Source organism: Vipera ursinii, assembly GCF_947247035.1.
Source record: "Vipera ursinii genome assembly, chromosome: Z".
Taxonomy (NCBI): Eukaryota; Metazoa; Chordata; class Lepidosauria; order Squamata; family Viperidae; genus Vipera; species Vipera ursinii.
The window spans coordinates 28146620-28169518 of record NC_139517.1 but is presented as its reverse complement, the minus strand read 5'-3'; the positions used below and the strand labels follow the sequence as shown (position 1 = coordinate 28169518).

The following is a 22899-nucleotide window of genomic DNA, read 5'->3' as shown; positions in this document are numbered from 1 at the left end:
TAAAGGCTATTTTTTGTAAATATAATGGCTTAATTATGGAACATTCAAGAAAAAATATTAGGGAAAGTGTGTGGAAAAAATGGGGCACTGCCCTACTGCAGTTAGAAAAGTAGATGGTGTTAGGCCCACGTATTCAGACTCACTATTTCATGCAACTTCCAAAAAATAGCTTTTGCACTTCAATCTTCTGAAAGCTCGTAGCAAGATGGAGTTTTTCAGATCTTTGGTGTGTGGAATGCAAAATGTTTAGATTGGGGCAGTGCTTGGAATTTGGATGGCATGCTGCAGGGCATACTTGTTTAAGGTGGGTAATCTTACAGCAGTGTTTCTCTTTGTGCATGAGCCTCCAATGCTGTTCCAGATCTTGTTTCCATTGATCAGAGCAATTGGACATTGGGGAAAAGAGAGAAAAGGAAATAATATGTGCAATACTTGTCATCATGATGCTGTGGGTCACAAAGCAAACAAGGTCAGCAGTTTGTCCTAAGAGAACAAAGTACCACAGAGAAAAGCATCCTGCATTCTCCTGGGGTTTCCTCTGTGGGATTCTATCGTCCCCTGATGGCTTGAGTGCACTGGGTCACAAGACACGGTCTAGCTATCGCCTGTGACTGTAGCAAGTGATGTAGCAAGCAAAGTCATAGAAAAAATACTAAAGGATAGATTTGGATCTGATGGCTCAGATCTAATTAGCGATAACGCTTGAAGCTGAGAGTCATTGGATCCTATAGATCTGACAGTCCTTACAAGGGCTGGCTAATAATAGATAGCAAAAACATCAGGTCTTCTCCCACCCCACTATCCCAGTAGATGCTGTGTAAAAAAAAAAGATAACCATTTGCCAATGAGAACCTAAAGCAACGTTGATTGTGCATATGTGTAAAGCCCAGTTGCTGTGTTTCTGGAAATTTGAAGGTTATACTGTGAATTACATAGAAACTAAGAGCAGGAAGCTTTCATTTACAATATAATCAACTACAAGAAAGTAAGTTTTAAAAAAAAACACTCTAGTACAGTTTAGAACTTAGTGCACGGTTGAGCAACTATTAAGCAGATGAAAGATTGAGAAAGATGCACTTTTAATTTATATTTTGGATGATTTATGAGCTACCATAGACAGAGAAATGGCAGTGGATATCAAATAGGGTGTGAGAACTGAGTTTATTTTTAAAATGACTCACACCTTTTAGCTTCACTCTCTGTCCCCAGAACAGCAGATACAGGTAGACCTCAGCTGACAGCCACAATTGGGACTGGACTGTCCATCACAAAGTGAGGCAGTCATTAAGTGAGGTGCACCTGATATTATATTTTATGCCTTCACATGATTTCCATTCTCCAGGATACTGCAACTGTCCTAAATACATGCTGTTTGCAAAGCACCCAGTTTTGATCACACAACCACAGGGACGCACAATGGTTGTAAGTGCAAAGATGATAGTAAATCACTTTTTTTTAGCACTATCATAACTGAATGGTAGCTGAATGAACCCAAGTACCTGTAACTTACATATTTCTGACATTTGGCAGTTAATTATAGTCAACATCAACAAGTAACATTCCTAGTACATATTTATCTCTCAGGAAGGGAAATACCTGGAACCACCATTTTGGTGTCTTTGCTTTACTGGTCTTAACTTGTGGGCTATCAAGAGACTCATTATAGCTCAGTTTGATTTGCAATAGCTTTATGCTCAGCTTTTTACCCAGTAAAACTTTTTCAAGATAGAAGAACAATTTGCTGAAGACTGCTAGCTTAGTTACAAGGCTGCACAAGGATATAAAATGATTAAACAAATAATGCCTGCCCCAGCCAAATGCTGGTGTTCTCTTGACAATTTCAGCTCCATGACACAAAAAAGCTGGAAGGGAAAGAAAGAGCAAAACTAAATTTATCTTTGCACACAATTTTATTTAGAAACTCCTTAGTGATTCTTTTTCCTTCTCTTCCACCCTATTGTTTCTCAGGCTCCCCGCCTTATTTCCCCTTACAGGAATACCTGGGAAGTGACAGATCAATTACAGAGTATTTTTAAAATTAGGATACTAGCTGGAAATTGTCTTTCATATAACCACCAAGAGACTATGTCCGGGGAATAAATAACAATGCAAAAGTGATGGATTTCTATATATGCAAAAGATGTGTTTATAAATAAAATAGAACAAAACTGACACTCTAAACTTTCAGTGAACTTTGCAAGAAGAGAAAACTTGAAACAGACATATGCTAATTTGCTTATTATTGAAAAAAACCACGACTGTGCTTCTGAGCTCACATATCCCAAAACCTGAAGCTTGAACAGGCAATATGTTATATCACCAATACACTATTTTTTTGTGAATGCCTATAGATTTATTCAACTGGATATAGAAAGGTGGTTTGACTCCCCAAAGTTATTTCATGTCCTACACCAATCTCAGTGCTATTATCCTTCCTAGAAAGTACAAAGAGTTGTTTATAGGAAAATAGATGCAAATGAGAAAAAGAGCAACATGGAGGTAGATAGGAAGATCATTCAACCAGAAGGTAGTGCAGAACTATAGCTGAGCAATTTGTAGCATTATTCACCCTTGAGTCACATTTGGACTTGGAAAAGTACATGGAGGCTGCACTCGTCAAAATCAACAGGGCCAGGACAAAACAATTTAATTTCCATTTATCATTACAATTACGGTAATATCACTGATTGTTCCCTGTCAATGTAATGACTTTCAGTCACATTTAATCTACCATTCAGCACTAACAGAATTGCTCAAGAAAGCACATGCAGGATTTTCAGAGGCTGCATTTAACTCTTGGACTATGGACTGAATTCCCTGTATGAGCCAAGGTGAGAGGAAGAAAAGCTTAAGTGACAAAGCAATTGTGCCTTGCCCGCTGAAGATCACAGGTTCATCTTCCAATCTCTCAAACTATTTTAGTAGTGTTTAGACAAACTTCTGCAAGAGGTTTTGGTGAACTGATGTCAGAGTAGAATGGGAACAAGATTCAGGATGAGGCAGCTTTGCAGATGGTACTTCCATAGCCAAGGTGAATCTGCCTCCAGACTTCCCAGTACAAGGCCGTCTCAATCTGGCCTGCATTCACTTAGGGTCATAAAAATGCTCCAGAAAGGCTTCACTCTGGAAACATTTTATTAGGGGCAGGAGGGTCTGGGCTTAGTCTACTCTGTGCCTCACTGTGTCATCGTCTTCTGCAAACGCTGGCAGCTGGGGCATATGCCTTCTGATTGGGCCCGCTGCTTCAGCTCCTCCAAAATGGGTGCCATCGCATGCTCAAACATCTTTCGCAGCACCTCTGTATTCACAATGCTGTAGCTGTAGGTGGGAATCAGGAGGTGAAATAAAAAGGAAAAGGAATGTCATTTACACAGTCAGTAAATGTAGAAAAAATGACTGTTTAAAGACTTGAAAGAGAGAGAAACAGCCAAGTACAATGTCAAGGAAACTGCCTCCGTGCAATGCCAGAAAAGTGCAATTTACTGCATTGAAAATAATATAAGATCTCTCTGGAAGTGAGCTTATTTAACATAAAGAACAAAGAAGCACTGTCAAACTTAATACTGGTTTAGGACAATTTCCCCTTTTTCCAGAACTGGCGAAGAGGGTGGTGGTGTCTCAAAATATCATTAGAAGAAAGAGAGGAGGTAGGCAATAGGTATGAAACATCTAAGCTAGAAAGTGTTTTAAAAAGCAGCCAGCTCTCCTTGATTCTTCTAAACATGCATGCCAATAACATGAGTTGTAGCAACTTGAACTTTTTTTAAATAAATGAAAACAGATGTTCTCAGGAATCTAAAGCCAATGCCAGATACTGGATTTTGTAGAAAACTGCATTTTTCAGCAGCAAATTAATTGTTCATATGGGAAGTCAATTTACTTGTTTCTGTAATATTGAACCTTCTCTGGAAAACTGCAATTACCTGCTGGTCTATGAAAGAAAATCTATAACTTCAAGTCAGTATTTCTAGGTGACATACTGTTCATGGACTGCTTGAGCAAAAAAAATTTGGATAGTCCTTGATAAAGAAACTTTAGAATTTGTAGCTATTCTGATACATCATGGCCATCCAGTAAGAAAGCATTTCTCAACCTTGGCGACTTTAAGCTGGGTGGATTTCAGCTCGTGCTAGGCTTGAGAATCAGGAATTGGCTCAGGATTCTGAAATCCATACAGCTTAAAAGTTGCCAAGATTTAGCCTTTTCCCCAAAACACGGGGTGGGAGATTTTGTGCCATTGGACTCTTTGTGGATTAGTTTTAGTTAGATGAAGTTACTTTAGGAATATATTTTACCCTATTTTAATGTTGGGGATTTATTACATATTGTTTTCTATTGATGTATACTGCCCTGATTCATGTGTTAATTGGGAAGCTATTAAATTGATTTAATCAGTCAACCATGCTAAGCCATAATATGCTACATTTGGTTTTATCTTAGCTTTTGTGGGCCTTGAAATTACAAACCATAGGTTATGCCAAATCCCACATGCTAAAAACAATCCAGTATGTACTGTATATTTTTGAGTCAAAAAAAAGCCAAATAACATTGGAGCTTGAGTCCTAGAGATAAAATATATTTCTACTTTTTAATAATTTCTTCTGTCAGCAACAATCTTTCTGACATATCCCTTTTTGGATAAGAAAGTCATTGGAAGACCTCCAACAGTCTCCCAGCAGGCTGGGAATTCAAGCAGCAGTCCAGGCTCAACTATGATTTATGGTTTAATGTGCGAATGTAGCTAATATAGGGAGTCTTCACTTAATAACTGCATCACTCACATTTAGAGATGTTTGCTCTAACTTTTTCAAGGTGTTTTTTTTTCTGATTTCTAGTGTTTGTATCTGGTTACTAGCAAAAAACCTACTGAGTAAAATGGGTTCACTTAATGACTATGCTTTTGCTTAATTAACATGGCACCAAGAGCCTTGGTGGAGCAGTGGGCTAATGCCTCCTTAAGTAACACCAGCTGCCTGCAATTAGTGCAGGTTCGCATCCCACCAGGCTCAAGGTTGACTCAGCCTTCCATCCTTCTGAGGTAGGTAAAATGAGGACCCAGATTGTTGGGGGCAATAAGCTGACTTTGTAAAAATGCCACTGGGGGGGGGGGGGGCGAAAGCCCTAATAAGCAGGTATATACGTAGAATGAAGGCTATTGCTAAGCACATTGTGCTTTAAATTGTAAGCCGCCCTGAGTCTTCAGAGAAGGGCGGGATATAAATGGGATTAAAATAAAAAAAACTAAAAAAAACATTTCCTTAAGGACCTCTGCAAAAAAAGATAAAATTGGGTGCAGTCACACAATAATCAATTTAACAACCACCATGACTTGCAACCATAATTCCAGATTAAGTTATGGTCATAAGTTAAGGGCTATTTGTAATGCTTTGTTTAATAAATTGTGATTAAGCAAAACATTACTTAGAGGCTTTCTGATACTGATCTGTGTGAAATCAGGGGAATCAAACCTAACTTTGCCCTGATCTCCACATCCTTCCTTAGTCCAGCTTTCTGATTCTCGCTATCAGGTTGGCCTGTATTCTTCAGTTCTGACCCAGAGGTTTAACTAGGTACCTGGAACATCTAGCACAATTAGAAGGAGGCCGGTCAGATGCTTCCATAGTCTTCAGTGTTGCAAGATGTCGGGATAGGTCTTCCAGGAGCCCATCCAGGTCTGCCCGAAGCTGAGTGAGAGACACTGAAGTCCGTTTTGCCCTACCAGAGAAGAAAGCAGTTGTAAGTAAAAGGGCAAACTTCCACAATTTCCAAATTCACAGCCCTGTAACAGCTCAGAGAGATGTAAATTTGCCTACCACGTAGACGGATAGACCTTCTTATCTCTGGAGCTGGTCTTGAGATTGGAACAACCTCATTTTACAGCCCTTTCACATGAAAAGTTGGCAGAAGAATAGTGACTTTCTGGTTTGGGGCATTTGTGTTTCAGGAGATGCTGCAGACTCTCTGTCCTGCTACATTTTATTCTCCCTTACTCTTCGTTACTATGAGATGTGGAGGGCTCAATATCGAGTTTCATCTACAATTGTAGATCTTTATTAAAAATACATTATAGGACCCACCCTCTTTTATTCTGAATCTGATGTCTGAACTTTTGCACCACCTGGTACTTTTTAAGCAAAGAGAAGAATTTGGTAGAATTAGGTTACATTAATGTGGAAGAAAACCTACTGAAGAAAAAAGGCCAAGAGACCATAGGCAGATTCATGAAGCCTGCTCTTGGAATTCTCATAAATGCTAAAAAAAAACTTCACTTTTTAAAAGAAAAATTACAGTGATCAGGATTTCTTGATTCCAAGTCAACAAAACTATAACAAGCAACATACTAACCATCCCTACAGGATTAGAGCTACAAATAATTATAACTCTTAATACAAAGTGATGATCATAGAAGTTGCAGTCAACTTTTCTAAAACCAAATCTCTAGGAGGAAAAGGTTCTACTATAAGTAGGTGGGGAACAAACCCCCAACTAGGAACAATAGCAAAAGCTAGCTAACTAGATTTCTGGTTGTATTTTAGCTCTAGGATACAGTAAATAATGGGTTGTGCTTGACTTCATCTCTGAAATCTGGTCTTGTCTTTGCTGGGAAAAAGAGGGCTCTTTGGAGGAGAGAAATGGATGCCTGTTTGCTCACGAGAGGCACATACGTGGTAGAGACTTCATCCAGTTCCTCCCGCAGCACCCGGAGCTCCTGGCCTTGTTCCACCTGTGTCCTTTCCCGCTGGGGAAGAACCCCCTCCAAGCGCACCCCTAGCTGGGCCAGCAGCCTCAATGCCTCCTCCTTCTGGGCCAGCTCCAGCATGCATTTCCTAAAACGAGGAGTGATGGAAAGAGACCAGGTTGATGAGTTGGTGCCTCTAGCAAAACCAAGGCTCTTCCACTCCCACTTCACAGTACCTGATCTCTCCCAGCAGAGGAAAGCAAGCCAAAGGTGCAAGCCATGCTTGGCTTTTCATCTATGCCCTCCTCATCCCCAAGACTTCGCAACTGCCTAGCTTCCAGCACACCTCATAGGCTGCTGATGACTGTACAGCATTACTCTCTTCATAGATGGCTGAATTTGAGAGTGTTGCTACCATTCTGCCTAGTAAGTCCAAAAGTTGTTTGGAGACCCCACTTGCCACCCCTGTTCCAGCCAGTGCGATGAGTTCTTACCAAAGGAAGTCTTCTACTTGAACTTGCTGCAAGTTACATAGCTTCTCCTAAACAGAGTGGGGGAAATGACAGGGAAACATTAATTTGGGGCGGAGTGTAATTATTACAGTGCTCATAGTTCCCAATCAGTCTAGCTGGGTTAGCTAGAAACTTTAGTTGTTGTAATCCAAAAGATTTGGAGGAAAAAAAACAGGGCATCCACAGAAGAAAACAGTTTGGTGTGATTTTCTTTGGGAGTGATTCCATCCTTTTCAATTTAATAAGATGGTGAATAAAAGGGGCGAACAGCTGAATCAGTTGCAGCATTTAAAAATAATTATCCTATACCAGAAACCTAGCAAGGAGACAATATTGAGTTTTCAATATTGTTCTATCATCACTGCACCTTTCATCTACGGAGCGTAGCAACTTGGCTAATTCTGACAGATACAGAGAGTCAGACCTGTAGTACTCAGCCCATCAGGGAGTCTTATGACAATAAATAATGATACCATTTATTAAATTTCCACTCCAACTTTTATTCAGAAGCTCAAAGTAGCAAATTTAGCACTAATCCTGATTTCTGGCAACACCCCTGGGAATTAGCGTGGGCTGAGAGGGAGGAACTGACAAAATGAGCTTCTACAGGTGACAGTGGAGTGGGATTTGTGCCTTTCCCTTCAATGCCAATCTAAAGCTTAACCATTATGCAATGCTGGTGAGACTGAGAATTTTAAAAAAAAATGCCAGAAAAGTTGACAACAAAACACTTTCACATTGTTCCAAAAACATTATGCCACAAGGAATCATGATTGAAGGTGCTTATTTCTGTCATACACAGCTCTTTCTCCAAATTTTCCCCAAACCAATTATACTGTGCTGTAGGCCAGCTTACAACATAAGGTAATTGTTTTTGGGAAACCTGGAGAAAGAACTGTGTGTGACAAAAATAAGCTGGCAATCTTATAGTTGCCAGTGGACCTGAACTACAATCTCTCCTTAATCCCTATGTGACAGTAGCTGTCTTTTGCTAAAAAGGTCCATATTTTGGTTTTTGGGGTTTTTTAATATCTGAAAAGAATCCCTTGACAAAGATGATAAGAGAAAGATTTAAAAGAGACAGATGGAGAGGCAAAAATGGACATCTTGTGATAAGTGACAGAGAGCTGGTCAGATGACCAACCCAGCCCAATACTCCTGATTTTGAAAAGCTCCACAGAAAATTGCTTTTGTTTCTGTTTTTCTTCCAAAAGATCTAGAAACCTTAATTGCAGCCTCTGTTTATGCTAGAGGAAACTAGTCTTGGTTCCTTAAGTGCAATCACAGATCACAAATTTTATAATCTTACTTTTTGGCAGCTGTTCTCCATCAACTAATAGCTCTGTAGCAGCTTCGTTACCTTTCCACATGCTGTGAATTACTTGTACTGTTGATACCACCCCATATTTCTGCAAGTCTTAAATCTTCTGTCTCACCTCCAGGAGGGCTGAATTTTCTTCCAGCACACTGGTCTTAATTTCAGCATCCTCTAGAGATTTTGTCACCTTTCGACAGCTTTCCTATACGAAATTTTAGGGAATAGGAAAAAACTTAAAAGGCCAAGTAAGCAAACAAGTGGAATGAACTAATATGGATTTGCAATTAACATTGTGTTTCTTTTCTTTAGAAGTCTTTTCAAGAAGTGGAAGCTGGGAGGAAGGAAAAATATCTTCTTCTTTTTTTAAAAAAAAAAGCTTGATACTTTAAAGCTGATTTTAACTACAATGATGATGTGGTTTGCCTAATTCCTAAGGCTGAGAGAAAGTGACTGGCTCAAGTCACCCAGCTCTCTTAATGCATAGGTCAGGATTAGAATCCACTATCCTGGTTTCTAGCCTGATGCCTTAACAACTACACCAGCTGGCTTTCACCCTTGATCTACATGCCTCTTCTGTTACTTCTCTAGCAGGTTCAAAACAATCAACAAGGCTCTTCTTTCCCCTCCTTTATAAGGAAGGTTCAGCCAAATAAAAACGGCTGAGTCAAGATGGCCGAGTGCCCTTCCATACCTGTAGGGGCTGTTTTGATACAGAAGCATCTCACTTGCACGCTGCTGCATCATTGTCTTTGGCATGGATCAGATACAGCAAATGAAAACTGTTAGCTTTCTTTTCCAATCTGCTTAGAAAAGCTCTGCCCCATTCATCTAGCATTTTCACAGCATTGTCCAGCGCCACTAAGTTACATAGACCCTATGTTCATTTCTGTTATATGAGCTGGTTGGATGATTCTAGATAATGCTCTGCCTCATTTCCGACAACTACATGCACTGTCACACTATTTGGGCAGAGAGATGCATATAAAATCCCCAACCAGCAAGCCTAAGTGATAGCAGTGTCACTAAAAACTAAAATGGGAATTGTACATAATCTGGCTGAAGCTCACTGGTTTATAGGCATAATTATATAAGAATGCCATGCACAAACATCTCATTTTGGAGACACTGTATATGTTCAAAGTTCAATGACACATCTCTGGAGTCATACTTTTATTAAGCACAAGACCCATAAGTTCTTGCTTATGAAAATTGCTCATCAATTCTCATTTTAGTTTTTAGTTATCAAAACAGAGTAAACAGAATTATACCATTGAGCCATAAGTCTCATCCCTTCCATGGATGTCCTGTTGCACAAAAAAAAGAGCTGTGGCTTATGCTATGCCAGCAGCATGTTGCTTTTCCAAGAGCCTCAACAAGCTAGATTTCTGGTAATATTTGCTTCCATTCTGACTGGATAAGCTAGTAGCTATCTTGCATAAGAACACCTGTAAGAAATTCTGACAGCAGTTCACACTGTGGGTTATTCAATAAACCAAGGTCAAACAAACATGGTTTATTACAAAGCATGAACCTAGTTTTGTTATAACTAGGGCATTAATAAGTGGTATCATTTTTATGTTTACAGAGGGGCAGGAGAAGGGCCATTTGATCTTCCTCACAGATATAAAAATATTTGGGGCCACCCTTCAGATAAATAAACCTCAAGAAGTGAGAAGGAATTATAAACTTCAAGAATGAGAAAGAATTGGAAACCCACATCTCCTCAAGTATGTCAGACTTGACAGCATGTGGCCCTCAGCCTTCTTCAAAACTCTCAACAACTGACTGGTAAGAATTATCTGTCCCATCTTTGCTACCTGATGCTTGAAAAAGAGAAAATGATGAAAAGAAAGAAAAGGTGTAGCAGAAAATAGGTAGCTCTTGTGGTCCTATCAGCTCCTTGCTTCATGCCAAGCTACTACATGAAAGGCATTATAATAACAATAATAATAATAATGTTGGAAGGGACCTTGGAGGTCATCTAATCCAACCCCTGCTCAGGCAGGAAATCCTATACCATTTCAGACAAATGGCCGTCCAATCTTGTTAAAAACTTCCAGTGTTGGAGCATTCATAGCTTCTGGAGGCAGGTTGTTCCACTGGTTAGTTGTTCTAACTGTCAGGAAATTTCTCCTTAGTTCTAGGTTGCTTCTCTCTTTGGTCAGTTTCCATCCGTTGCTTCTTGTCCTGCCTTCAGGTGCTTTTGAGAATAGCTTGACTCCCTCTTCTTTGTGGCAGCCCCTGAGATATTGGAACACTGCTATCATGTCACCCCTCGTCCTTCTCTTCATTAAACTAGACATACCCAATTCCAGCAACCGTTCCTTATATTTTTTTAACCTTCAGCCCCCTCATCATCTTTGTGGCTCTTCTCTGTACTCTTTCTAGAATCTCAACATCTTTTTTACATCATGGTGACCAAAACGGGATGCAGTATTCCAAGTGTGACCTTACCAAGGCATTGTAAAGTGTGATCTTGATTCTGTTCCTCTGTTAATGCAGCCAACACTATGTTGGCTTTTTTGGCAGCTGCAGCACACTGCTGGCCCATATTTAAGTGATTATGCACTAGGACACAAAGATCCCGTTCACAATTACTACTATTGAGCAAGGTACCACCTATGCTATATCTGTGCATTTGGTTTTTCTTGCCTAAATGTAAAATCTTACTTTTTTCACCATTGAATTTCATTTTGTTAGATAGCACCCAGTGTTCAAGTCTGTCAAGATCCTTCTGTATCTTAAGCCTATCTACTGGAGTCTTGGCTATTCCTGCCAGGTTGGTGTCGTCTGCAAATTTGATGAGTTCCCCATCTATCCCCTCATCCAGATCATTGATGAAGATTTTGAAGAGCACTGGGCCCAGAACAGAGCCCCGGGGCATCCCACTACACACTTCCCTCCATGTAGATGCAGTTCCATCGAGGACCACATGCTGAGTATAGCCGGTCAGCCAGCTACGAATCCATCTGGTGGTGATGCCGTCTAACCCACATTTTTCTATTTTATCAAGTAGTAGGTTGTGATCTACTTATCAGTGAGCCATATTCTTCATCTTGACAAAATTCGCTACTGAATTAATTTGGCTCTCAAAGCCTCACTTTCCTTGGCCAAGTAAGAAAAGAGACTTGCTTCTCCTAGGAAGTAATTCAATCTCTTTCCTTTCACATAAAAATAAATATAGTTCCTGCTGGCAATTGACAATATAGCAGGAAAATTGATTTTCTAAATAGGAACCAGTATACTTTGCTTATGGAAAAAATATATTGAATTTCAAAAATGGGAAAGCACAATTACTTCATTCTAGAAAACGTTGAGAAAAGAGACAAACTGATGCTAACCAAACAAGCAGAGGCTCATGTATTTTGTATGCAATAATACTGGATGTTTTCAAACAATTCTGTTATCTCTCTGCCTAGACCTGGAATTAACTCCAGGGATCTGGGGAGTCCTGTTGTACAATCACTTAAATATGAGCCAACTGTGTGCGGCAGCTGCCAAAAGAGCCAATGCAATCCTACACTGCATTAACAGAGGGATAGAATCAAGATCACATGAAGAGTCAGTACCACTTTATATGGCCTTGGTAAGACTGCACTTGGAACACTGCATCCAGTTTTGGTCACCACAATATAAAAAAGATGTTGAGATTCTGGAAAGAGTACAGAGAAGAGCAACAAAGATGATTAGGGGGGCTGGAGACTAAAACATATGAAGAACAGTTGTAGGAATTGGGTATATGTAATCTAGTGAAAGGAAGGACATGATAGCAGTGTTCCAATATTTGAGGGATTGTCACAAAGAAGATTTTACCAAAGCACCAGAAGGCAAGACAAGAAGCAATGGATGGAAACTAATCAAGGAGAAAATCAACCTAGAACTAAGGAGAAAATTCATGACAGTAAGAACAATAAACTACTGGAACAGTTTGCCTTAAGCTTGCCTTGTGAGTGCTCCATGACTGGAGTATTTTAAGAAGAGACTGGACAGCCATTTGTCTGAAAATTATATAGAGTCTCTTTCTTGAGCATGAGCTGGACTAGAAAACCTTCAAGTTCCTTCCAACTCTGCTATTTTGTTATCCTGTACTTCTGCCTAATCTTAACTACTAGGGCTATAAGGAAATTAAAAATGTTAATCTTATGGATAATGTGCATAGTCTACTTTTAAACATTTTCCCTCATTCCAATCCTACCTTTCCCCACCAACACCCTTTGTTCTGCTTTTTCTTGGTATGATTTTCTCTGATTAAGGGTTATGTCAATTTTAAGTGGTTCTAGGCAAAATATTGCCTAATTATGAATTTATTTTCTTAAAGATCAACATATTTACTCTTGCTTTTTAATTTTTAACTATTTTTTGCCAACAGTATTGTTTTTAAAAAATTAAACAATAGCAATAAAGCCAATCAAAATGAAGGCAAAGTCAGATCTGATTATACAGCAAGATGGACAGAATTCAGCCTCTCCTTTCTCAAAATGGCCCAGTGAGTCAGACTGAAGAACTCTTGCATTGGTAGCCTTCAAAAAAAAAAGACAAATTCATTCTACATTCCTGGCTATAAAAGCAGAAACAGACATGGTCAGTGTGGAAATCTAACTCTTCAGCTATGTAGTCTGTACACACACACACAAAAACCCCAGACCTGCAGATTCTGAAGATGGTGGTTGACCTTAGATGTCCTCTCCTTGAGACTGGTAATGGAGTCCTTGGCTCGCAAAAGGCCACTGTTGCTGACTTCCTGCTGGGAGAGAGCATAAGAAGGGACCAGATCAAGCAAATCATAATCCACTTACTCCTGACTTCTTCACACTTCCCAATCATTTATTTCAAGCTCAATGTCAGCTGAAAGGTCTTCTTAGGGACCTAAGAAATTTGTTACTGAAAGTAACAGAATAAATTAGTGACATTTTTAAGTGACTCAGGAGGCCATAAAGTAGAAACTTGCTTGTTACAATGTATCTTTTGCAGCTGAGGGTCATGGACAGGGAACAAAGAAATATTTGGAACAATATAAAAGGCCATGCCTAAGCGCAGAAAACAAATGTGGAAGGAAGAATGACAGAAATAGATCACTGTAGAAGGAGGATCTCAAGAGAGTGAAATCTTCTAGAAAAGCTAATCTTGTGGGCTATGTTTGAAGAGATTTTATATTGGCAAATTCTTTCCTAGTCTACTGTCTAAACAACCAGGTCATATGAATATTTTTTTAAGGAATAGTTTTCTTGTAACAAACAATGGCGAAAATACTCCTTTCTATAAAATAAAACTTGATTCTCTTTAATTTTTGCCTCCTGCAATATCATTAGATACAGAAAAGAGTGAATTAAAAATAAACTCAGAATTTTATTTTTAAATCATGTGTTTCATTTAGATTTTCTTTACTCTAAATGATTCTACCACGGGAAATACATTGTTTAATTCTGACTGCCACCCTTTGAACCACTGACTGCCACCCTATTTTTGAACCACATTTAAAATTTATTTTACAGCCTCAGAGGTTTTGTTTTACCACAGAAAAGCACATTTTTGGATTACAAATTCATAAAAGATTTAAATATTTTACTTTTAAAAAATACTTTGCAAAAAAGCTTGACAAGGGATAAAGGGATGAAAAGTTTGACAAGGGATGAACTAAGAAAGTCTAACACGGATAATGAGAATTTTTAAAATATTAATTTTTCTACAAAAGTGCATCATAAAATTGTAATTGATGCAAGCAACTGTCTCAGACTTGTGCGGAAATGCTTTCTTTTAAAAGACTTAATTGGTGGAATTTGCAAAGTAGATTGACTGCCTATTTTTAACCATGGAAAATAGAAATGGTGCATTCAGTAATCATAATATCCAAATTACAACACTAAAATTCAGGGTAATTGAGGGGGGGGAGGGAAAAATTGTCTTGGACAAATGGCTGTAAAAGTTGGTGGAGTTAGAGATGGCTAAATTGACTGCTTTGATTTAAAAAAAAAAGAATTACTCTTGTTTATACTTGGAAACTGCTTGTGGACTTTGTGCTTGATGTGGGAAAAAGACTAAACTTTGATTTTGCATTTTACCGATTAGATAGATTTGTTGTTATAGAAATATCTAGTTTATAAAGTAAAAAAGTTGAAGTTTGATGTTATTATTTAACAGCACTAAAGGGAATCGGAAGTCAATGCCTTTTCTTTCTTTTTCCCTTCTTTTCTATGCTTTCCCCTTCCCTTTTCCCTGTTTTTCCCATTATTTGCTTTTGTATTTTTATATATTATAAACTAATTAAAAAAATAGAAGTTCAAACAGTATTCATCCTTTCCAATCACCAAGGAAATGTGGAAGACTTGGAAGCAGCATCCTCAAAGTGGAATATGGACTGAAAACAGACCTAAAACGCATCAAGCGTATAAACTTTTTTTTTTAAAACTTGCAGAAGGAGAATCTGTAAGTCTATTATAGCACTAAAGAGTCAAGAATCTTATGGCATCTTAAAAATATATAACTGTATCATGGTATCAGGTAACCAGTGAGCTAATCAATATATTGTTTAAAGTGCAATAGGACACTTTTTTATGGGAGTGGCATAAATGTTTTCTTCTTCTCTATTATTAGAACAATACTAACTCAGGGCAAATTAATTATCTAGGAAAGCAGCAACAGGTATGTGATTCATTTCCTCACTTGCTGGCTAAAACTTTCATCTTCATCTTCTGACCATGCTGGCTTGATGGGAAACAGAGGATCCCGTCTTTCGCCTCCTGCTCCTCCTGGTAGGCCTCCATCATCTGTGGATTCATTCTCCGTGGTGGAATCATCACGTTCCCCATCAGTTAGATTCAGGAGAGAAACATTAGTGCAAGCAGAAGAACGCTTCAAATTCAGATTAGGGCTTTCACTGGTAAAATGGGGCTCAACTCTGCTTTGGAAAAAAGGGCATACATTATCCTTAGATCCAGCTGTTGACTGCTTTCTTACCTACAAAATATACTGCAGAGAGATTGCATATAGCAATCTATAGCATATAGCAATCTATAGAAAGAGCCTTTTGATGCCTCAGTGGCTCGCAAAGCTTGATACCTAAGCTTTTGAAAACTAAGAGCAACCCTTGGCTGGTATCAGTTTTATTAACTTCTACTGCTTTCTAAACTCCTTTTATGAGAAAACAAATATCAATATATGAAGATATGAAAACAATATGAAATCCTAGCTCACCTGTCTCAAATATGATGTTTGTATGTATGTGTTGGCCTTCAACATCTGCGATTTAAGGGATTCCTATATTGAAATCCTGGAATATTCTTCTGGAAATTTTGAGAATTGAAATCCAACACATTGATAGGGTATCCAGTCTTATTTATTCCATCACTTAGAGCCTGCCAAGTCAACACTCTTTGGGTGACTCAATGAGGTCATATTTATTTATCCAATAAGTTCAAACAGAATGAGAGAGGGGCAGACTGTTCCAAAAAGATAGGGTAACTATCAAAAAGGCTCTCATCCCCATCATTTCTTGAAATCCAAAGAAGCTCCTCCCAAATAGGATGCACTGTACCTATTTGAAGAAGATGGTTCAGTAAAGCAACATAAAGGCTTCATTATCAAAATCAGCATTTTATACAAGAAAATTAATTGTTAATCAAGGAAGAACCACAGCCCAATGTTATCCTATTGAAACGCATTGTGCTCCCAGCCAATGAGCACCAATGAATACCAACTACAGTTTTAAGACATCTTCAAAGGCAGCCCAACTCAGAACATATTGGAACAATCAATGTTACGAGGATAAGAGGGACTATTGCCAAGGTCTCCCATTCCACAAGAAATGTAAAAGAAACACTAGACAACATTGTGCAAAGTTTTCTCTAGTAAAAGATTCTACCTGCTAATCAAATAGCAGGATATCCATTTTCACACTAGCTCCATCAAGGAATGTGATCCTCTCTAAAGCCAATACAGGACCACAAAAGAAGCCCAGTTATTTCTGAACAAGCAGTAAACATCCTCTTGCTTTGAATCAATTTTACATTGTTTCATTCCATTCCATTCAATCCCTCACACACTGGAAGAAAATGCATCTCCTGCTCAGTTCAAAGCTAGATATCAGGAAGATATTATTGAACTCCAAACCAAGAAATGACCTTTTTCAATGTTTTCATTTAAATATTAAATAGGATAGGGAAGAGAATGAAGTCCTGGGGCACTGCACATAAAAGTGCCCAAAGTTTTCATTTCTTCTTTTGGCACTACCAACTAAAATCACTCACTTAATGAATAAGTGAAGACTGCAGATTAGTGCTACCCATCCATCCACTCACACAGAGACCCATCTCACCGATAGTCCAAAAGATATCTAAATGGTTTCTCACAATGCCTAGCCAAAGTTGTCAGCAATAACCACTGTTGTAGTACCTGCTTAGATCAGATGAAGATTCATTATCCACTTAGCTCAGTGTTGGACTACAAACATTCATTATTTTTGGCCAGTTTTATGCAGACTACAAGTTCAACAAAGCTGGGATCTGATGAACTGAAGGAGAAAAAGGTGTTTTGCATAATCTCTTCTCAGAGGCCTTTCCAGATGCATGGAACTGAATCTAAAACCATTTATAAGCAAAGCAGAAATGCCACTCTGCATCCCCTTTCCTGTAGATTCTTACTTGCTATAAGTAAAGGTAAAGGTTCCCCTGCACATGCGTGCTAGTCATTTCCGACTCTAGGGGCCGGTGCTCATCTCCGTTTCAAAGCCGAAGAGCCAGCGCTTGTTCGAGGACGTCTCCATGGTCATGTGGCCAGCATGACTAGATGCCAAAGGCGCACGGAACAAACGCTGTTACCTTCCCACTGGAGTGGTCCCTATTTTTCTACTTGCATTTTTACGTGCTTTCGAACTGCTAGGTTGGCAGAAGCTGGGACAAGTAACAGGTGCTCACTGTTACGCGGCACTCGGGATTCGACCTGCCAAACTGCTGACCATCTGATCGACAAGCTCAGTTTCCGAACCCACTGAGCCACCGCGTCCCTTGCTATAAGTAGTGCACTGAATTTCATTTCTACTCTTTCCCTCCCCTGGTCACTCACCCATGGAAAGAGACAGCTTTCTTTTTTTTGGGAAAGCCCTTGATGCTAGTAGTCTTTCCAAGCTGATCCTTGTTGCTCTGGACTCGACTCTCAATGCTTGTTGGTGTGTCTCCAGCCTCATTTATTTCCTTGGATTGCCAGATAGTCTTCACCACAATGTTGGCCATTATAGGTTGGGGTTCGATATCTGGTATGAGCACAGATTTTCTTGCCTGTACCACACCAGGAAATATCTACTATCTATAAGCCAACTGGCTCTCCAGGCAGGGCAAGGATCTTCTAGCTGCTCTCATGACCTCACAATGGTTGCCACGGGGCTGCCAATCATGTAACCCCACTCTTCCATCCACAATTTGCACCATCAACATTCTATGGCATCAGTATAGCCTTCAACTGAAAGAAAACTAATCCAAAGATGTAATGCTGACACTGAAGAAATTACATTGATTGAATTGAACAAATACTGTACAATTAACTGCTCTTTTATACCTTGTCCAGGAAGGCAATGTCTAGATTCAACCGCTACACTGACTAGGCTGTATAGTTTGCAAGTGTTCTATGAATCACAGTTAAGTAATCAGTGAGACTTACATATCACATAAAGTGAGGTTCACACTGCACAATGAAACTAAACCAAATATAGATTATGGTTAGCTATATGTAGACTGAAATATTATATAAAATTCCAAATCAATGTATTTAAATGAAATTGTCTTTTTATGCTTTACAAATAATCTGTCTATATGACTTTTGTGCTGTTTGCTGCTCACTATCTCTTCCACAAGCTTCAAGGAAATAACATCTATACAAATCTACAAAGATAAAGTATTCACTTGCTGTATATTTTCCATGTCTACTTGATTTTATCTCTCAATCTTCTGGCCATAAACTTATAGGTAATCTCAAAGGGAATTTGGGAAATAAACGTTTAAGATTATACATGATCTCATTACTTACAGCTGGAATACAATAAACATTATAATCTCCTCCTTATCCTTATCCTCCCTTTTTTTTTGCATCCAGCTGGTGTCAGCATTTGTCAGTAAAGAATCATGAGCTTAAAAGTCACAGCAGAGATTCTAGGTTGGGCTAAAAATGAAATCACAGTATTGGATGCTATCAAAAGGTATTAGCCAAAACATTCTCTGAAATATCTAGCTATTTATTATGAGCTGTGGTGGTGTAGTGATTAGAATGCAGTACTGCATGCTAACTTCTGCTGACTGCCAGCTGCTGGCAGTTCAATTCTCACCGGCTGAAGGTTGACTCAGCCTTCTGTTTTTCCGAGGTTGGTAAAAAGAGGACCCAGATTGTTAGGGGCAATATGCTGACTGTAAATCGCTTAGAGAGGGCTGTGAAGCACTGTGAAGCGGTATATAGGTCTACGTGCTATTGCTATTGTTAAGCAAAACACATAACTCGCAAACTATCCAAAACATTTAGATGATTGCTTTGGCAATGGACTGGTTCAAATGCAATGCTAAACCAAAGGCTAGTATTGTCTATAGTAAATCAAAGGAAACATTCATAATTTTGTATTTATTTTTGATCAACATGAGGTGTCAACTAACCACAACAATTGAGCTGATATGCTATGCTTAAGTATTGGTTGCTGAGTCAACCACAGCTGAATTGATACATATTTCACAATATATTTGGACCTGATTTTATCAAGTTGCCCTTTCTCAGCTCAACCTACTTGACAGGATTGTTGTGTTGGATATAACTTGAGAAAACAGCTCCATACATGTCAACTTGAATTCCCAAAGAAAAGTCAGGATATGAATGCAATAACTATATCCATTAGTTAGTTTCCAATAAGACTAAACCATACACTAATATGTTGGTTTTATCTGAGTAAATAAAAATCTGGCTATACCTTAACATAAATGCATACCAAGCCATTATGAATTAAACAAAGCTTTAAACTTTCCCATTAGAATTATGCAAAATCAGACTGCTTCACTTTTTGAAACTGTATTCAAGCAATTTAGATCTATATAGGGAGATGAATATATTTAAATAAATGAGCAAAGCTGTAGGTAAATAAATAAGCAAAGTGCTATCATAAGAGAACAGATAAGATCCAGTTTGGTGTATTGTTTAACTACCAGGCTAGAAATCAGAAGACCCTGAGTTTTAGTCCTGCTTTAGCCATGAAAATCAGCTAGGTCAGTGGCCCCCAACTTTTTGCACACCAGGGACCAGTTCTGTGGAGAGAGGTTTTGCTGTGGACTGGAGGGGGCGTGGTTTTATGTATTCTGTACCAGCCTGCTACCGGCCCTGCGGAAAAGGCAGGGACAACCCCTTTTACAAGAAGGCAAGAGGCTGGAATTAAGCCTGCCAAATTTATGAATACAAAAACAAACAGAACAAGACAGGAACCAAGAAACAGGAGCTTTTCAAGCGGTTGCCTTCAGCAAACCAGCCCTCCCACGCATTCCCCTTTTATACAGTTCAGGGCGTGGCTTCTCTCTGCCTCCTTCCGAGGTGCCCCATTGCCTTCCTCTGTTTACTCCTGATTGACTGCCTCCTGCGTCAGGCGTCCTTGAACAGGGCCAGCTGTGGGTCATCTTCATCCACGCTGTCAGGCTCACAGCTGGGTCTCCGTTGTGACCAGGTGGGAGGGGCCTGGCTGAGGGCTCTGCGGAGCCTCAAGGCCATCATCAGCAAGCTCTTCAACACCCCCCTCCTCCTCCTCTGAGTCGTCCGACCCAACTGCCAAACCCACAGGCTGACCCTGAATCACAACATTATGTGCTGTCTGCATCCAGGGGATGGGGCTTTGCTTATTTGCGCGGCCCGGTTTCTGGAATGCCATGGACCAGTGCTGGTCCATGGACCAGGGGGTGGGGACCCCTGAGCTAGGTGACCTTGGGCCAGTCACTCTCTCAGTCCAACTCATTTCACAAGGTGGTTGTTGTGGGGAAAATAGGAGGAAGGAATATATGTCTGCCTTCAGTTGTCTATAAAAATAATAAAAAGGCAGGATCCAAACGAAATAAAACTATAAAAACAATACTCATGCCTTCAGTTTCCTTAGTCTCTACATTACTACTTACATGGAAAGGCAGGATTAATGATTTATTAAACATATTGCTGAAAAAACATCCTCCACCAGGAAAAAAATGAAATGAATGAGGGAAAGTCGGATTTTTAGAATTCTAAAACACTGGGGAATATATAGCATTGTGCCCAGGAAAAATATGAAATGAATGGGGGAAAGACACCCCCAAGTCGGATTTTTAGAATTCTAAAACACTGGGGAATATATAGCATTGTGCCCAGGAAAAAAATGAAATGAATGGGGGAAAGACACCCCCAAGTCGGATTTTTAGAATTCTAAAACACTGGGGAATATATAGCATTGTGCCCGATCCTTAAAAAAAAGGAATACACATATGCTTTTTAGTTCTCATGAAACAATAGTCAAATACTGTAGGTCCTTTGAAGAACTGGAAGCAGCATTGCCAAATGCCCAAATTTTTTGCAGACTAAAAACCTTAAAATGACCCAACCCACAAAGGCCAAAAATTTCCCTCAACTGACCTCCACCCTCCAACGTACCAAGGGAAGGCATGCGAACGATAACCTGAAATGGGAGCTGGTTCGTGCCCATCAGCAGCGTCGGGATTTTCTTTGCTGCTCCGTGACTGGTTTATTGCATGCAGGGGTAGGCACCGTCTCAGGAGGAGATATGGGACTGAGCTGAGCCGGATAAACAGCAGTGGCAGCAAACCTGCCCACAAAGGTGGGGGAGGGAAGAAGGGGGAAAAAAAGGGGGGGGGATGGAAACTTTGGCATCCGGATGCCAGGAATTCAGGAAAGTTTGAGGAGTCCGAATATTAAGGGGAGGGATGTTGGAGGTTGCAAGTGTGAACCCCGCTCTAGTTTTGCAAAAGAGTCATTGGGAGAGGAGGTGTAAAGTGGGGAAAGAGAAAGAATACGCTGGATTTGGAGATTGAGGTGATGCAGGGAGAGAGAAGGAGGCCAGTTGACCGATTCGGTGTGCGGGCATCATCTATGCCCCTGAGATACATTTTGCAATTTTTCATGCCAGTTTGCTATATCATCCCATGTCTAAAGGCCATAAAAGCACCCAAAATAGCCCCAGAGTAACCCGAAAAACTAAAGTTGATCGCCCAACCGGCAACGTTGACAAGAAGAGAGAACCCCCACACGCCCTTGCTCGTTGTGCCTCAAAGCCAATTGGCTGGAATTTGTTGACGGTGCCCGTCGCTCTTTCCCAGGAAGGCAGCTCGGTCTCCAAGCCTCTTCTCCACAGCCTTTCTTTTGCCGCCGTTCCGCCGTCAGCCTTTTCAGCCAATGAGCCACGGATGGGCTTGGGGGACGTGGATTTCTTGCCCAATAAGAGCTCCCAAGAACTGTCCCCCGCCCAGCCCCGAGCGGAGGTTCCGCTTGCTGATTTCGCAAGAAGCATCCCTCAAGTCGAGGAGGAAATGGGCGGGGCGGCCTTTGAATGACATTTCTTAAAATCTATCAAGAGATTCAAAGCGAAGGGGCGCAGGGGGAGGCATGCTCAGGCGGGCTTCTTGTGAACCTATCCCCGATGGAAAATGCAGAGCTGTAGAGGGGACTTACTTGACATTAAGGTTCACCAGATCCAATAGGGAGAAGAGCAGGCGGGATCTAAACCTATTTACCAGAAGAAGGCTGGCAGCTGCTGCTGTTCCTTCCCCTCCCCCTTCTTTTGTGTCTAGATCAAACTTTAAACTGCCAGAGTGAAGCCGCCTTCTTGGCTTTGTTGTCTAAAACTACATCATTCTTGGTATTTGTTTCTGGTAGTAGCTAACATGCCAGCCAATGGACAAAGCTCTCTGTGTTGTTGTCATTCAAGAACCTCCACTTTTACACATACACTCTCAACTTATTCAGGTTCCTCCAAGTAGTATAAGAGAGGTCAGATACTTCAGCTTTATCCTCCTTTAATGTTATTCCTTGCTTAATGGTCTCCTTCCTCTATTTTTAGCGTTTTTAATTCGATTTTGTTCTTTGTACCTTCAAGAATGCTTTTTCTTACCATAAAGCTGTTCCTTCGTCTCAGCGGGCCTGGGGCATATGTCCCTTCAGAGGATGTTCGAGGATTCTCTGCTACTTCTCTCCTGATCTTAGACGGGGCAAGGCCAGCAAGAGGATATATTTTCTCAATTGGTATAGGGGTGAGACAACCTGTAAGTAAGCATACGGATGACAATATCAACTTGCTTCATGTGTGCAGATGCACCCCTTACTGGAACAGCATACTGTACTCCGCTGCAGAAATGCTCAAGGCAAAAGCTGATGTACACAGTGTAGATGGTTGCGCTCCCCAT

General features: G+C 40.0%; 1 protein-coding gene across 1 annotated transcript; it reads right to left on the bottom strand.

The window, feature by feature from the left end:
• Positions 1-1944: 1944 nt before the first annotated feature.
• On the bottom strand, positions 1945-22899 carry TSKS (testis specific serine kinase substrate; the record flags this gene model as incomplete). The annotated part of the gene is made up of 10 exons (XM_083378966.1): positions 1945-3318; positions 5575-5715; positions 6666-6827; positions 7174-7220; positions 8628-8711; positions 13155-13253; positions 15170-15404; positions 21714-21988; positions 22608-22694; positions 22819-22899. The coding sequence occupies 10 exons, from the start codon at positions 22897-22899 to the stop codon at positions 3177-3179; spliced, it is 1353 nt and encodes a 450-aa protein (XP_083235092.1). The 3' UTR covers positions 1945-3176.